The sequence below is a fragment of the Prunus mume genome, linkage group LG5, assembly GCF_029339155.1.
Source record: "Prunus mume cultivar Tortuosa linkage group LG5, ASM2933915v1, whole genome shotgun sequence".
Classification (NCBI taxonomy): Eukaryota; Viridiplantae; Streptophyta; class Magnoliopsida; order Rosales; family Rosaceae; genus Prunus; species Prunus mume.
In genome coordinates this window covers 29,713,449-29,728,598 of record NC_142702.1, presented here as the reverse complement: position 1 = coordinate 29,728,598, position 15,150 = coordinate 29,713,449, and the positions used below count along the sequence as shown (strand labels likewise).

General features: G+C 38.4%; 3 protein-coding genes and 1 long non-coding RNA gene across 8 annotated transcripts; 2 read left to right on the top strand and 2 right to left on the bottom strand.

Moving 5' to 3' along the window:
* Nucleotides 1-82: 82 nt before the first annotated feature.
* Nucleotides 83-1,621, bottom strand: PTAC7 (plastid transcriptionally active7). Its single transcript, XM_008236488.3, has 4 exons — nucleotides 1,367-1,621; nucleotides 1,197-1,253; nucleotides 1,048-1,107; nucleotides 83-526 (listed from the first exon to the last, which is right to left on the bottom strand). Exons 1-4 carry the CDS (start codon nucleotides 1,409-1,411, stop codon nucleotides 191-193), a joined length of 498 nt encoding a protein of 165 aa, XP_008234710.1. The 5' UTR covers nucleotides 1,412-1,621; the 3' UTR covers nucleotides 83-190.
* A 1,536-nt stretch (nucleotides 1,622-3,157) lies between these two features.
* On the top strand, nucleotides 3,158-7,836 carry RCF3 (RNA-binding KH domain-containing protein). The gene is made up of 8 exons (XM_089051759.1): nucleotides 3,158-4,270; nucleotides 4,813-5,292; nucleotides 5,535-5,783; nucleotides 6,247-6,480; nucleotides 6,864-6,943; nucleotides 7,103-7,211; nucleotides 7,294-7,420; nucleotides 7,518-7,836. The coding sequence occupies exons 1-8, from the start codon at nucleotides 3,560-3,562 to the stop codon at nucleotides 7,535-7,537; spliced, it is 2,010 nt and encodes a 669-aa protein (XP_088907885.1). The 5' UTR covers nucleotides 3,158-3,559; the 3' UTR covers nucleotides 7,538-7,836.
* Nucleotides 7,837-8,322: 486 nt separating this feature from the next.
* Nucleotides 8,323-10,219, top strand: LOC103333618 (Ribosomal protein L9/RNase H1). 4 transcript variants are annotated; one of them, XM_089051761.1, is made up of 6 exons: nucleotides 8,323-8,482; nucleotides 8,694-8,862; nucleotides 8,962-9,096; nucleotides 9,194-9,307; nucleotides 9,684-9,788; nucleotides 9,926-10,219. In XM_089051761.1, the coding sequence occupies exons 2-6, from the start codon at nucleotides 8,713-8,715 to the stop codon at nucleotides 9,983-9,985; spliced, it is 564 nt and encodes a 187-aa protein (XP_088907887.1). In that variant the 5' UTR covers nucleotides 8,323-8,482; nucleotides 8,694-8,712; the 3' UTR covers nucleotides 9,986-10,219. The 4 variants fall into 4 exon arrangements, with proteins under 4 accessions (XP_088907887.1, XP_008234712.1, XP_008234713.1 ...); XM_008236490.3 differs by having other exon boundaries at nucleotides 9,922-10,219; XM_008236491.3 differs by having other exon boundaries at nucleotides 8,338-8,482; nucleotides 8,699-8,862; nucleotides 9,922-10,219.
* A 1,848-nt stretch (nucleotides 10,220-12,067) lies between these two features.
* Nucleotides 12,068-15,086, bottom strand: LOC103333619 (uncharacterized). Of its 2 annotated transcripts, none has more exons than XR_016126739.1 (3): nucleotides 14,797-15,086; nucleotides 14,405-14,478; nucleotides 12,068-13,828 (listed from the first exon to the last, which is right to left on the bottom strand). It is a non-coding gene; the product is annotated as an uncharacterized LOC103333619 (long non-coding RNA). The 2 variants fall into 2 exon arrangements; XR_016126738.1 differs by having other exon boundaries at nucleotides 12,068-12,727.
* Between the last annotated feature and the right edge of the window lie 64 nt (nucleotides 15,087-15,150).

The following is a 15,150-nucleotide window of genomic DNA, read 5'->3' as shown; positions in this document are numbered from 1 at the left end:
AATAGCCGAAACGAAAGAAACAGGTACAGATTGAACAACTTGCAAGCGCACCTGTGCAGAAGTAGACTAAAAAGATAGGGTCTGAGAAGCAAAACTAGTGCACTGATAGATTGAAAACGGAAACTATCATAGATAATAGCAGCCTCTAGTCTAAGATTAACATTACAACATGAGTAAGTGGTGTATGTAATCAAGTAAATTCTTCCTTCAAATAAGAAGGGCCTGGCTTGAAGGGGTCAGATTCTTCATATGCCTCTGGTCTAAAAAACCCAGCATCATTCACCCGGTTACTTATCACTTGAAGGATGGCTTTCTTCTTGCCCCCATACTCATCTCGGTTGTTCTCGACATACTCGCTAGCCTCGGCCGCTATATCATTGACAAAATCAAACCGGTTATCCTCTGATAGGAGTAGTCTCTCAATATCCATTCCCAAGAGCTGTCCTCCGTCCTTTACCTTCCGAACCTGCTCCTCAAGGAAAGGTACTCTCTCCATCTTGTATCGCAACATGTCATCCTTCTTTGTCTGAAAAATGAAAAATTTGCACCCAATTTGAGTCAATGCCCAATAGTACAACACGAGGAGGTTCTGAATCACAGCTTAATATACTCTCTTGTCATTCAAGAAGCAAACTTTCATTTCCAGATTTTCAACCCACATTTCCTTTTCAGATGGGTAACAGCAAGAGATTGAAAACAGTAAAAGACTTCATGCCTAGTAGCTACAACCGATCTTAGCACTTGCCAGATAGAGATTCAGCTGAAAATGTCACTTTTGCTTACAAAACAATCCTACACTAGAATTCCTCATGAAGTCAAATTCTTAATGGGTTGTTTCTACAATCTGAGATGAGTAACATAAATCATGTTTTGCAGTTACTATATTACCATAGCCTTCTCATGAAAACTCTAAAATTGAGTTCCCAAAATATATTTCTTTTTTTTTGTTTATCGCTTCTTTTAGTGCTCCATGAGATATAATTCACACTACTAAGTTACTAACAAGAAAGACTAGGCGGCAGTCAACTGGAGTTTTTTCTTTCGTACCAATTTCCTTCGCCGCCACACTCGCCGGCCGCTGCCATCTTTTTGCATTCGGGAAATTACCTGCAAAATGTTTATATAACATAATTAAGAAAGATTACTAATTAAAATCAAATTGAGAAGAAAGCTAGAAAAAAACAGCAATTTGTAACCTGCGGCCTAAAGGAGCAATTGGAAAGCATTGAACTTTCCACTCTCAGTTGCACCCTCTGCAGCCAAAAAGATAACAACAACCAGAGTACAAAATAAGATGTGGAATTTCGTACACATTTAGTTTCATTTTTGTCCAATTATTTCAGAGAGATAGAGAGAGAAATATTACATGGGAAGCAGGTGAGAAAGTGAAGCCTAGTGTGGAAGAAGCCATCGCTGTGCGTTGGCCGCTGTGTTGTTATCCTCCACTTTGATCTTAGGTTTAGTGCTTTAGCAGTTCTTGTATAAATGTCCTCACACTAACCTGAATTTACATGTATGCCATCGCCTTTGACGCGACCTTGCAGGGATCAGAATTCAGAACCAACCAAATCAATTCTGGATGGCCTCCACGACGAGGGGTCGAGATCTACTAGTTCGGCTTTAAAATCCGAATTCAACTTGTTCAAGTTATTCTTTTATTATCCACACAAAAAAAGAAAAAATATTTTTATATCTTGGCGTGAGTTGGTAGGAGATAGGATTTCCAATATCATTTTTTAATAACAAAATATACACATGGGACTGGAAAAATATATATATTCATTTAAATTGTAGAAACATTTTGGAAATAATAAATAATAATTTAGAAACATAATGCTCGCTAGAATAAAGGACTTTGTTGCCAACGTTATAATTTTTTATTTCAAAATTAAAAAATCCAACTATGACTGGTAAAAATATAATTAAATAAAAGAAATGGTCATATTCAAAATTTAACGGTATAACTCGAGGGCATGCTAGGGTAGGCATAATAATATGAGAAAATGTTGATTATCTTCTATATATATAAAGTAAAAAAAAACCCTTAGTTAATGCAAACATTAATAATTGAAATTATTAATTAAATGAAGATAATAGGGTAAATTCACACTTTTTCATATTAAATAAAAATAAAAATAAAAATAAGATAATGAATCCTATTTTTATGGAACACAATTACCCATTATCTTTTTTAATTTTAAAATAAATTTAAATTTTTTTAAAAGAATCCTCTCGCAGGCTCGAAAGCGCTTGCAAATAGGCTAGTACTAAATATAAACAATGATTAATAGTTTTAATAAAGATAATTAAGTTCTATCTTGTTGTCATAAACTATGTTCAACGAACATTTATGTGTTGAGATTAATGCACGTCTAATCTAATCAATTCTCATTTATGAAATCAAATGGAATTCAAAGCGAAATTAAAGTGAAAATTGAAATATTATCATTGAAGATAATCATTGGTTACATGAAAATAATTTTTTAAAAAATCATAAGAACACCCAATAAACCAAAACACCATTGCATAAGAAAGTGTTTTAGCATAAGCCTTTAGTTGTAGTTAACTTATGATCCGCTAGTCTTTTTTGCATGGAATATGATTTGATTAGTTTAAAATATGGATATAATAGAATCATGTGATGAGGCTCGAGCTCACTTTTCCATTAAAGAGACATTAGACAACTTAATGAAGAGTTTAAATCAAATGCAAAAGTTGCAAGCAAGGTTTTTCGAATATTTAGCAAAAGCAAGTACACATTTTACATATTAAAAATTGGATAAGCCAATCGGTTAGGGTAATGAGTCCCGACTCTCTCTCTTAAAGGATGTATTTAATTAGAATTCTATAAAATTTTAAAAGACTTTAATAATCTAAATGTATTTAATTTGAATTTTTACGAACTTTGAAAAAGTCTATAAAAATTTGGGTATATTTAATCCATACTTGTTTGAATTTGAATTTTTAGACTCTCACTTATCAAAAAATGTTAAAAGTTCTTAAACAACATGTACTGTATGTATACCGTATATTTTCCATTACCTCACAACTTTTGTAGTACGTTATCCTAATATCAAGGGTCCGTTAATCGTCGTCGTTTAGTCAAATCCATCTGGAAGAGACTATAAAATAAATAAATTATTTATTGTTATTATTACCTCAGAGTTGGGTGGATGTTGGGGAAAGTAAAGTAAACCAGACTGAACTGGTAAACCTGGCAGCTCAGACTCTGCAAATTGGACTCCCTCTCTCCCTAGATTCTCCACATCTTCTCAAGGGTTTTCAAATTTGAACATCTCTCTCACGCTTTCCCACGAAACACACAGAAAAGAAGGAAAGAATTGGAAAACAAAAACCAACAACAACAGAGGAACAAGGACTAAAAATGACCAAGCTCCCCAAGTGTAATCCTTTACTTCTACTCTGGAACAAAGACAATCTGAAGCCCTAGACCTCAAATTCCAACAGCACAATGCTTGATATTGGACACTGACGAAAGGATCTATTTCTTTCTTGACCTGGAGAGTTAAAAACCCTAGCTTTTGACACACTGTTGGAGATGGAGAGGTCTAGATCTAAGAGGTACTACTATGACCAAGACTACGATACAGAGACTGTCGGTAGGACGAGGCCTCGGTACAACCACCACTACGCGACCAACAACCACCGCCACCGTGGAAGCGGCGGAGGCGGTGGCGGCGGTAGTGGTGGTGGGCGACCCTCTAAGCCTCAACAGGACCCATCAATTACGGTGACAACGACATACCGTATTCTCTGCCACGACATGAAAGCCGGAGGCGTGATCGGCAAGTCCGGTAGCATCATTAAGTCGATTCGGCAACACACCGGTGCGTGGATCAACGTGCATGAACTGATCCCCGGCGACGAGGAGCGGATTATTGAGATTTCCGACACGCGCCGGCGGGATCCGGAGGGCCGGATGCCGGCATTCTCTCCGGCACAAGAAGCCCTGTTTTTGATCCATGAGAGGATTCTGGAGAGTGATGTGGCTGGGTTTGGTGGTGGAGAGGAGGAGGATGAGTATGGCGGTGGTGTTAGAGGGGGAGGAGGAGGAGGAGGAGGAGGGGGTGGTGGTGGGACCCGAGTGGCTACGCGGCTGGTCGTGTCGAGAATGCATGTGGGGTCTTTGCTTGGCAAGGGAGGCAAGATAATTGAGCAAATGAGGGTTGAGACCAAGACCCAGATTAGGGTTTTGCCTAGAGATCACAATCTGCCTCGCTGTGTTTCTATGTCTGAGGAGATTGTTCAGGTTTTGGAACTTACAGCTTTAACTGCATCTGATTCCTATGTTGCATGTCACAAATTGCTGAGCTTTTCAGTTCCATTCTATTATTGGTTAGATTGGAATGCCAGAAACTTTGGTTTCCTGTTAAGTTAACTAATAACTGCAAAATGTATATAATATATACTCTGAGGACCCTCATTTTTAAAATTTATCTCCGGACCAAAAATAAGGACAGTTGTTGGCAGCTTATATCACTGTCAGCTGGAGTGGATTTGGCTGAATGCTGGAGTACTATGATGTTTATCGAATTAGTTTAGGTTTTCGTTCTATATTGGTGATAGTGTTTTCTATAAAAAATTTCAGCTTTCAGTTGCATCTTTGTTGGGCACTAATGTGTGGGAGTATTTTGCAGTAAATGTTTCACACGGATCTTTTAAGCTAGTACAATATGGTGTCAATACACCATCTAAAGATTTATGTGAAATTGTCCTTTTCCTTTTCCCCCTCATCAACATTATTTGAAATAAGGGAATTATCATGCTTATGATTTTGCATTTCTGCTGCAGGTAGTAGGTGAAGCGAATTGTGTTAAGAATGCTGTAGCAACTATTTCATCACGCTTGAGGGAGAGTCAGCATCGGGACCGCAGTCATTTCCAGGGACGATTACACTCACCAGAACGGTTCTTTCCTCCTGACGATGATTATATTCCTCATATGAACAATACATCACGTAAGTCACCCATGGATGGGGCTGCTTTTGGGGCACGATTACCTACATCCAATATCAGAAACAACAACTATGCCTCCCGTTCATCTGGTTTTAACATTGAACCTGGGTCTGGTCCCATGACCGATAATGTGCAGCCCTTTTATGGCGAAGACCTTGTGTTTCGAATACTTTGTCCTATTGACAAAGTTGATCTTGTTGTTGGAGATTCTGATGGAATTATTGAATTGCTTCAAAATGAAATTGGTGTGGATGTCAAAGCTACTGACCCTGTGGCTGGTGCAGATGAACAGATAATCATCATCTCTTCAGAGGAGGTATTTTACAATTTTCTGTAGTTAATCTCGGTATATAATAATATAAGTATTTGACTCATAAAGTGTAAATTTGAAGTGATGATACACTCGAATTGCTGATGGCACTGCTAAAATAATGTAGGCATGTGCACGTATGCATCTGGGGAATCGTAAATGTTGTGATGATTGGCTTTTTAAAATGATATGCTTCCCCCTTCTCTCTTTTTCTTGTACAGTTTTGACCATGTTATGTGTGTACGTAGGGTCCCGATGACGAGCTGTTTCCAGCTCAGGAAGCTTTGTTGCATATTCAAACTCGCATTGTCGATCTTATTCCAGACAAAGACAACATTATCACTACTAGGCTACTTATCCCAACTAGTGATATTGGATGCTTAGAGGGAAGAGATGGGTTGTTATCAGATATGAGGCGACTTACTGGTGCAAATATACAAATTCTGTCCAGAGAAGAACTTCCTGTGTGCGTATCAGGGGACGATGTGATTGTACAGGTTTGTTGCTCACCTTTCTTCTCATTATCTGAGAGACTCGCTTGGTAGTTTTATTTTTGGTTGAATGCCTTCTTAGCGGACTTAAAAAATGAAGATGAGTTCTTAAATTTTGAAGCATCACATTATGGCTCCTTTTTAAGTGGAGCTTGTATCCTTAGATTTAGGATGATCATGGACCGTTCTACGTGAACAATCCACTGGAACAGATCAAAGGTCTGCCCATCTAATTATGCATTTTGACTAGAATATCTTGTGAATGCATGCTTCTTTCCCTTGTCTGTGTGTATTTGAATATGCATCTCCGTTTGTCACTGTCATTTATCAGATGAACTGTTTTTAACAAAAAGATAAAAGAAAGGACCAAAAACGTTTGTCACCAAGGTTACAAAGCCCTGGACCACCTGGTGGACAGGATGAGTTATACTTGAGGTAATTCTGAATGGCTCCTACATGTCATCTACAGATCGTAGGGGAAATAAAAGTAGCTCGAGATGCTCTTGTTGAGCTGACATCAAGAATACGGAGTTACTTATATAGGGAGTTGTTTCGAAAGGATACGACACCACCTGTTTCTGCACCAGCTTTGGAGATATCTCCCAATAACACATTTCCACTTCGTGAAGCTCATACTGGAAATAATCCTCCTATGACAACCTATCAGAATTTGCAAACTGGGGCAATCGCACTGGCATCAAAGGTTGTCCTTTCTATCTTTGGCTGGATTAAGAAATGCTCATTTTCTGTCATTTTTACAGTTTCTTCTTTCTCCTCAGATATTTTGTTCTCTTCAATATCCATTAGATGGTTGTATTTGTGTTTATCGTTATTTCATTTATCTGCAATTTGGGGAACTGGAGTGTTCATCCAGTTAAACTTAATCCAGGTGACTAGTTGTGAGAGTTATTTGAGCGAATAAGAAATGTTGTGCCAGAAGGTGGAGAAAGGCATTTTAGAAGTGGCTTTTTCTTGAGAGTTTAGCTGACTATGTTCAGGCTACCTTGATATGATTTTAAACCGGACACGCATTGTTTCACATACATCTTGTTTTTGTGTTATAAGATTTTCACTGTCGTATTGTAGGATACTGGAGGGATTTCCAGTGAATTGGTAAAGCCAAACGAAAGTGAACGGCGTGAAGATGTTCTGAGTGCATTGAATAGGTAGCAAATTTCTTCTTTGTTTTACTATTATGGCCTCATATAAATCAGTCTCATTTTACTCTCTCTCTCTCTCTCTCTCTCTCTCTCTATATATATATATATATATTTCCTACCAATTAATATCCATCGTTTCGATGTTTGCTCTATATATTCTGTTAGAATACCTGTGACACTAGTCACTAGGAGTACACTTGAAGTTGTAATACCAGAGCAGGCAGTTTCAAAGCTCATAACGAAATCAAGAAACAAGCTTGCTCAGATCAGTGAGGTCAGCCTGATGAGCTCTTAGTAATTTCCTTTCTTTATTTTCCAAGTTTAGCTTTCATTAATTGTCTTTTTGAGTGGAACAGTTATCAGGAGCCAATGTGACCCTGGTAGAGGATAGACCAGAGGAAACACAAAAGATCATTCAAATTTCAGGTACTCCAGAGCAGGCTGAGAGAGCTCAAAGCTTGCTCCAGGGCTTTATTTTAAGCAGTAAGTCTCTCTTTTGCTTCCTTCCATGTCTGACTTTATAATTTTCTGGTCTCCCTCCCTATAATTTGACTCTTAATCCTCCTTTACTTTGAATCAGCACAAGAAGATGGCCCTTAAACGAGCAGGAGCAACATCTGTACTAAAATTTTGAGCTGGTCTTGCCGTGATATTGTTGTTCAGATCATTTCTGGATGTATTATCCTGTAAGGCAAGGGAGTTTTTGCTCCATAGTTTAGGCACATCGGTTTATATGAATGCATCCACTACCGCTGTAATTTGTAAATGTAATATCTGAAGGAGTTTTAGCTTTAGTTGTCTGCGAATCTGGGAAGTGCGAACACAATCCAGTGACAATTATTTTTTGTGTATTTTGTGTCGATGATCAATGATCATGTCTCCACTTGTTTCCTTGTGCAGTTATTTGACCCAATTTATTTGGACAAATCTATCTCATTGCCACTGCTGGTGAACTCTCATTGCACTTGAAACACCAAGCACGCCTTGTGAATTAGTCTATTCTGAACATAATTATGTGATTGTGACCACTAACCAAATGCATTCAATATCGCTTGTATAAAAAAGAAAAAACGGAACTGTTGTTATTTGACCAAAATTCTTAATATACACATACCAACTCCTAACCCAAGTCTATATCATACAATATGGTAAACAAAACATTTTTTCCCTAAGCACGGTTTGACATTTTAACTCTTCATTTTTGTACTAGCATTAGAAATTAGGAATTTTATTTATTTTATTCAAACAAATGAATTTCTATATTAAAGTATGCTATAGATCAAATTTCATTTAATATAGCAAGGTATATTATTTAGGAATTTTTGAACCCATTGTGGGCGTGCAAATTTGTTTCAGTTTCAGGGGTGTTTTAGATATTTTGCTTTAAACCCCTGATTCTGAATCCCCTTTCGGCCTTCTTTTCAATTTTCACTCTTCCACTGTGACTTTCAGCCCCGTCACAGAAAACCCTAAACCCCTCTCTCTCTCTCTCTCTTCTCGCCACAGTCGTTATCGCAATAGCTTGCTAATCGACTGTCACAGCTGGTACGTCTTCTTCTTCTTCTTCAGTACAAAAAAGTTGATCGGTTTGTACCTTTTCATCACCATGAAATTAATTACGCATCTGTGTTTGGTTGCTGAGAAACCGAGGAAAGGAAAACAATTTCAGAATGGAAAACCGAAACCACGTTCCGTATATCGTCATCTAGTTTGATTTTGTCATCGATATCTTTTCTGTTTAAATGTTTTGGCGTAGGTTAGAAAAAGCTTTGTGGATGGCTTACTTAAGAAATGGCAGAAATGTCATCCGTCAAATCATTAAAGACACCAACATCCATGGCTCCGACTCGGATCGCATGATAAATCCTCTGCTCTATGCTTGTCAAGGAGTTAGGTACAGAAAGTTGGAGGTCATTCTAACAACGGTGCGCATTTCTCCTCGAACTCAATCATTAGGGTTGGCGTTTAGTTAGTGAATTGATTGATTGATTTTGATTGGTTAACGATATATTTGACGCATTCAGAGCGTAGAAAAGCTTGGCAAAGCTGGCCAGACAGTGAAGGTTGCGCCCGGACATTTTCGCAACCATTTGATGCCCAAGTTGCTTGCTGTCCCAAACATTGATAAGTATGCTTATCTCATCAAACAGCAGCGGAAGGTTCTTTACTTTGTCCTCCATGGATTACGTTATCAATGTTCGTCCATTGCCTATTATTTTGTTAAATTTTGTTATGCTTGTCACAAATATATTTCAGAATTGCCTGCTTCAAGAAGAGGAAGAGGAGGAGGTTAAAGTAGTTACTGTGTCTGAGGAAGCTAAGCAGAGGGAATATCAGAAGGCAGCAAAAATTCTGGACAATGCTCGTCTGGTTCGTAGCCTATCTGTTAAGATTTTAATTGCCGATTGAAGCGTATGTCTTTTGCATTATTTGTTGTACAAGACAGATATAAGCCCATTTATGTTCATAAACCTGGTTAGTTTTTGATGTACTAATAGAATGCTGGGTTAAAAGTGCAATGTCATATATGGATGTTGTTAGAAGTACGAACTGAAATTCCATCAGATTTGAAAGGTGTTGACTAATTGAGTGTTGGTCAGATTGATTTCTTAATCTAGCTCATTCTCTTCCTGGAGAGAAATGTGATGCTAACTTTCAGAAAGCTGATTGAATCTCTGATGCATACAAGAACTAAAATGTTTTGCTTTACATATATGGGGCAGCTGAACTTCATAAACTTTTACAGGTACTGAGGAGGTCTATCAATCTTGAAAAGTTCCGTACACGTGCAACGAAAGAAGACGCTATAGAATTGAAATCCCCTGTGACAACGGAAGATCTTGTGGCTGAGGTATGGTTATGTTCTTCATGGTTTCTAGCTTTATCCTAGTAAATATCAGAAAATGGCCAATCTTTTTCAAGTCAAAATATTTCCATTGATTTGTTTTTCCTTTTTAGCTGATACATTCTCTATGTTGGTTTAGGTAGCAAGGCAGCTTTGTGTGCACATTCTACCCGAAAACGTGCATCTCCCATCTCCTTTGTTAACTGTGGGAGAGTATGAGGTGCCTTTGCGTCTTCCGAAGTCCATCCCTTTGCCGGCGGGGAAGATTCAATGGACTCTTAATGTTAAAATCCGTACTGCATAAACGCTGGTCATTTCAAATGGATTCTCTCATAATGTCGTGAGGTTCACTGTTCCGGTTTTCGTGGTATAATTGTTGTATTGCCTGATATACTTTGGGATTGAAGTCATTCCTATAGTAACCCCTGGTTTAAGTACTTGGTTTCTGGTTTTTGATGACAGAGCCTGGATTTTGCGGGTTTGGGGTGCAATTATTTTGGGTTTGATAGACATTGATTTTAAATCTGCCTGGACAGAGCCTGCATACGCGTTATTATTAGGCAGACTTATGGACCTGCTAAACGTTATTGGGCATACTTTTTCGGGTCTTTTAGACGTTATTGGGCCGATTTATGGGCCTGCTTAGACGTATTGGGGTGTTGTCTGGGACCATTTGCATATTATTGGGCCAACTTATGGGACTGTAGACAAGTTATTGAGTTGATAGAGCCCGCATACGCGTTATTAGGCAGACTGCTAAACGTTATTGGGCGGACTTTTTTGGGTCTTTTAGACGTTATTGGGCCGATTTATGGGCCTGCTTAAACGTATTGGGGTGTTATCTGGGCCCATTTGCATATTTTTGGGCCATCTTATGGGCCTGTATACACTTTATTGGCCTGACGTTTTGGGCCCGGAGGAACAGTTTTGGGCCGTTATCTGGGCATGGGCCTAATACAAGTTATTGGGCCGGATTATGGGCCTGCTCACACGTTATTGGGCCGACATTTGGGCCGACTTATGGGCCTTCATACACGTTATTGAGCCAACTTATGGGTGCTGTATACACGTTTTTGGGCCAAATTATGGCCCTGTATACATGTTTTTGGGCCAACTTATGGGCCTTTATACACGTTATTGGGCCTACTTATGGGCCTGCATAGAAGTTATTGGGACCTTTTGGGCCTATTTCACTTTTTGGGCCGGTTTATGGGACAGCATGGACATTATTGGGCCAACTTTTTGGGCTGCATACGTTTTTATTGGGCCGTTTACTGGGCCCATTTTCACTTTATTGGGCCAACTTATGGGCCTGCATAGGCCTTATTGGGCCGACCTTTTGGACCTGTATACACATATTGGGCCAACTTTTTGGGCTGCATACATATTATGGAGCCTACTTTTTGGGCTAGGTGCAAACTATTGGGCCGTTATTGGGGTCAACTATTGAGCCTACATACACGTTATTGGGCCGTTATATGGGCCATTTCCATGTTATTGGAGCAAATTAATGGGCCTATACGTTATTGGGCCGACCGATTGGGCCTGTTTCACGTTATTGGGCCAACCTTTTGGGCTTGCATACACATTATTGGGCCGATTTATGGGCCTTCTTACACTCTATTGGTTCTTTTTTGGGCCGGATTACACATCATTGGGCCAAGTTTTAGGGCTGCCTACACAATATTGGGCCCCTTTCACCTTACGATGCCACCTTATGGGCCGGTTTACACATTATTAGGCCTGTTATTGGCCTGTTTGACGTTACTATGCGGACTTATGGGCATGCATAGACGTTATGGGGGCTGTTTGACGTTATAATGCCGATTTATGGGCTTATAGGCTATGGGCTGACTTTTGGGCCGGCTTACAAATTACTGGGCTGACTTTCCGGGTTTTTCCCAATTTGGGCTAGTAGTCGTTTGTACGGTAATTTCAACTATAGGTCCAATTGCAGTTTTGTACCCATTGTATGGGATGATGACTTTTGACTACTTATACTGGGTTTGTGCTGAATTTATTTTTGGGAGTTTCACTAAAACACTCAAAATAGAGGTAGAAATTATAAAAAAACCCAACACCCAAAACACTTTATAAACACACCCAAAACTCATCATTACACACACTTAAAACTCACACCCAAAAAGTTGACTTTAGGGTTAATTTTGGATGTGTTTATATATTTAAATAGTGTTTGGGTTTTTTTATAAATACATGTCTAGGATTGGGTTTATTTATAAATTTGTATTTATTTTTACCAAAATTTCAGCACACATTTGGACCAATTAATCAAAGAATAATCATGCATTGGGCATACACGCTCAGAGCTGACATTCGATGGAGGCAGGTAATTCGATAGTGTGAAGGGCAAAAGTCCAAGCATACCTGTAGGATAATTATTCTCTTATTACAGTACATTAAGCGGAATTGCGATTATATATAACCTGTTGCTAATATATATTAAGAATACATAAAAGATAAGTACCCAATAGGAAAAAAAAACATTTAAAACGGATAGTAGAGACTGGAGAGGACACTTTTTTCGAACAGTTCTTGTTTATCAGCACCTAATTAAGGAATAGTTTAAACAAATTCCCCTATCACTGAAAACTTCCCTTGTTTTCTTACTTTATAGGAGGGATTATCAATTACATGAACGCTCAGCAACTATTTACCAATAGAAAAGAAAAAAGCAAAAACATAGAATCTGGACTGGACAGACAACTAAAATCTTTGTCAAACCTATAACATCAAGGATGATAATAACTGTATTTAACAGATGCAGAACAGGAATCACACTGTTAATTAAGAATAAAAACAGGACACTCCACCAGGAAAGAAATGAGCAGATTCCAATTAATTTAGAATAAAATTATGTGAACTTACTTGTTATCCGCTACGACGTGCAACCATATTTGTGAATCCCAACTCCTTGGACATTCAATCTGCATTTTGATTCAGAAAGGCTATCATGAACAAGACCAGTTAATGCAGAACCAGCTGCCTTCATAACCAAAGAGAGTAACATGTCATCCATAATGTTCACGTGTAGGACTGCTGCCCAAGGAGTTTGTTTGGGTCCAAAAACCTATTTATGCCAAACTGTTAACCTAGAGAGTTTGTGCTGGCTGAATCGCAGCCTTAATTACATTCTGTTGGGGGACAAAGATCCCAATGGAACAGAAGAACAAGTTACAGGATATCCAAGGAAATTACACAAAAATCAAAAATCAAAAAACACCTAGAGAAATTAAAAGAATACATCAGCAATTCAAATACAATCTAAATAGAAGAAAAGAGAATGTACAACAGTTGAAAAAATGATGGAACATCTGGGATTGCACTTATATATCAGAGTAGAACATTAGCAAATGATTTAGTGCGGTGACAGATTTACTCGCAAAAGATCCAACTAGAATGATAGGTTCCACAGAGTGGCTGATGACAGCATTTACAATGAGATATAAAATAACAAAAAATTCATAGGAACAAGTTCTTAATTTAAAATACAACATGAGGAAAACTCAAGGGAAGAGCATTTGGTGAGAAAATGACCAACCTAAATGTTTAAGAATGGAAGATATCTCATTATCACATTTTTATATTTAGTAAAAGTACAATCACATTGAAAGGCCAATATAAACATATACTGGTGTTTAACAATGAGATGTAATTGCAGTTATGATGATATGTAATTGCAATTATGATGAGATATCATAACATATTAAGATTTCTGTATGTCTAACATTATTAATATCTGCACTTGACCGCGTCAGCCATTGGCCACTCCACAACTGAAGTTGGCGGTTATGCAACTTTCTAGGATTCCTATGATAATGACCAGTACCTGCATACCCTCCTCTTTGCTTTCAGGTAATCGCTTCTCCACCATGTCAGGAGCAGCAGTAGCCATCTAACAGAGACTGGCTGCAGATCATGATGTTACCATGGTCTCCTGACATAGTGAAGGAGTGATTACCTGAAAGCAGCGGGGAGGGGAGGGGAGCCAGATAGCGTTCATAGGAACCTGAAAGAAAACTAACCATCTGCCCAAAAAAAAAAAAGCATAGAAATCTGAGCAAAACATGCTATCAAACTGTTCAGTCAGAAGAACGATTAAGGGGTGCATGCTATTGAAAATATATCTGATGCAATCCCATGACATTGGCACTCATTAACAAATATGAAGGAACAAACAGGTTATGGAGCTGAGCTTGAAAAAGATGTGGGGTTAAACCTATGCTACCTACCACAGCAATCCATCACACGATTGACACTAGAACAGGACAGTAAAATACTACCACTGAGATTTAAAATGTGGCCATGAGTACAACACAAAAAGAAGGTAGCAAAATAACGGTACTCCTTATACCACAAACAAAAAATAAACTTCCTCCTCAATATCGGAACAAACATTAATCGGAAGTTCATGCGTGGCATGAAAAGTTTTTAAGAATCAAACATATTTTGCAAAAGTACTATGGGGCCATAGAGGTAAACTAACAAAAGGTAAATTTGAGGGAACATAAGCAAATGCATAATAAAAAAGATGACGTCTCTGCAACAAAGCAAATTTACTGCACTATAGTTGTGATGGTAAATAGAAAATTAAGAAGCAAGACCTGATTTATGCATAGCTCCAATAAGAATGCCACCATCTCTTGCAGCTTCAGAAGCGGAAATGAAGCAGCCATACCTAAATGCCATGTAAAGAGGACACGAGGAAATGTCAAAATTAATCTAAGATACACCAAAAATAATTACCCTCACGTCAATGAAAATCGAAGAATTCAAACCCAAGGGTTGGAAGAGTCTGAATTCTTCGATTTGTGGAGACGTCAAAACAAATTTAAGATACACCCTACATTATTACCTTCGAGTCAAAGGAAATCAAAGAATTCAAACCCTAGGATGGAAGGATCGGAATTCATCGAGTTGAAGAAACGTCAGTATCGAAACACCCTAAATAATTACCCTCAAGTCAAATGAAATCGAAGAATAAACCCTAAATTACCTTCAGCTGCCGCCATCAGGATTCAGAACCACCGCTTACTTGCTGCCGTTCCGGTCACGATCTCGCGACGGGACTGAGCCCCCTTGTTAGCAATTAGGGTTGTAAAGTGAGAGTAGATCATCTTTGATCCAATGATCTCACACACCGAAGAAGCATCGTTACTCGATCTCACCGAGGGATAGAGATCTGAAGGGATCTGGGGATTTTCATTTTTAGCGAGAAGAGTGGGAAAAAAGGGAGAGCGCGAATAGATTTTATTTGAAAGGTCTAATTTCTGTTCTTGGCAAATACACGGACATAAAATAAACAAATACTTCGGGGTATAATTGTAAATAACAAATAAAATAACATTTG

Bases quoted from the DNA above. Each gene is read 5' to 3' on its own strand.
- PTAC7 (XM_008236488.3), bottom strand. From the start codon at position 1,411: ATGGCTTCTTCCACACTAGGCTTCACTTTCTCACCTGCTTCCCAT. The intron at 1,108-1,196 runs GTTACAAATTGC...AACATTTTGCAG, and splicing joins ATTGCTCCTTTAGGCCGCAG to GTAATTTCCCGAATGCAAAA. The intron at 527-1,047 runs GTACGAAAGAAA...TTCATTTTTCAG, and splicing joins TGTGGCGGCGAAGGAAATTG to ACAAAGAAGGATGACATGTT.
- RCF3 (XM_089051759.1), top strand. From the start codon at position 3,560: ATGGAGAGGTCTAGATCTAAGAGGTACTACTATGACCAAGACTACGAT. The intron at 4,271-4,812 runs GTTTTGGAACTT...TTTCTGCTGCAG, and splicing joins TGTCTGAGGAGATTGTTCAG to GTAGTAGGTGAAGCGAATTG. The intron at 5,784-6,246 runs GTTTGTTGCTCA...TGTCATCTACAG, and splicing joins GGGACGATGTGATTGTACAG to ATCGTAGGGGAAATAAAAGT.
- LOC103333618 (XM_089051760.1), top strand. From the start codon at position 8,680: ATGTTTTGGCGTAGGTTAGAAAAAGCTTTGTGGATGGCTTACTTAAGA. The intron at 8,863-8,961 runs GTGCGCATTTCT...TGACGCATTCAG, and splicing joins TGGAGGTCATTCTAACAACG to AGCGTAGAAAAGCTTGGCAA. The intron at 9,789-9,921 runs GTATGGTTATGT...ATGTTGGTTTAG, and splicing joins CGGAAGATCTTGTGGCTGAG to GTAGCAAGGCAGCTTTGTGT.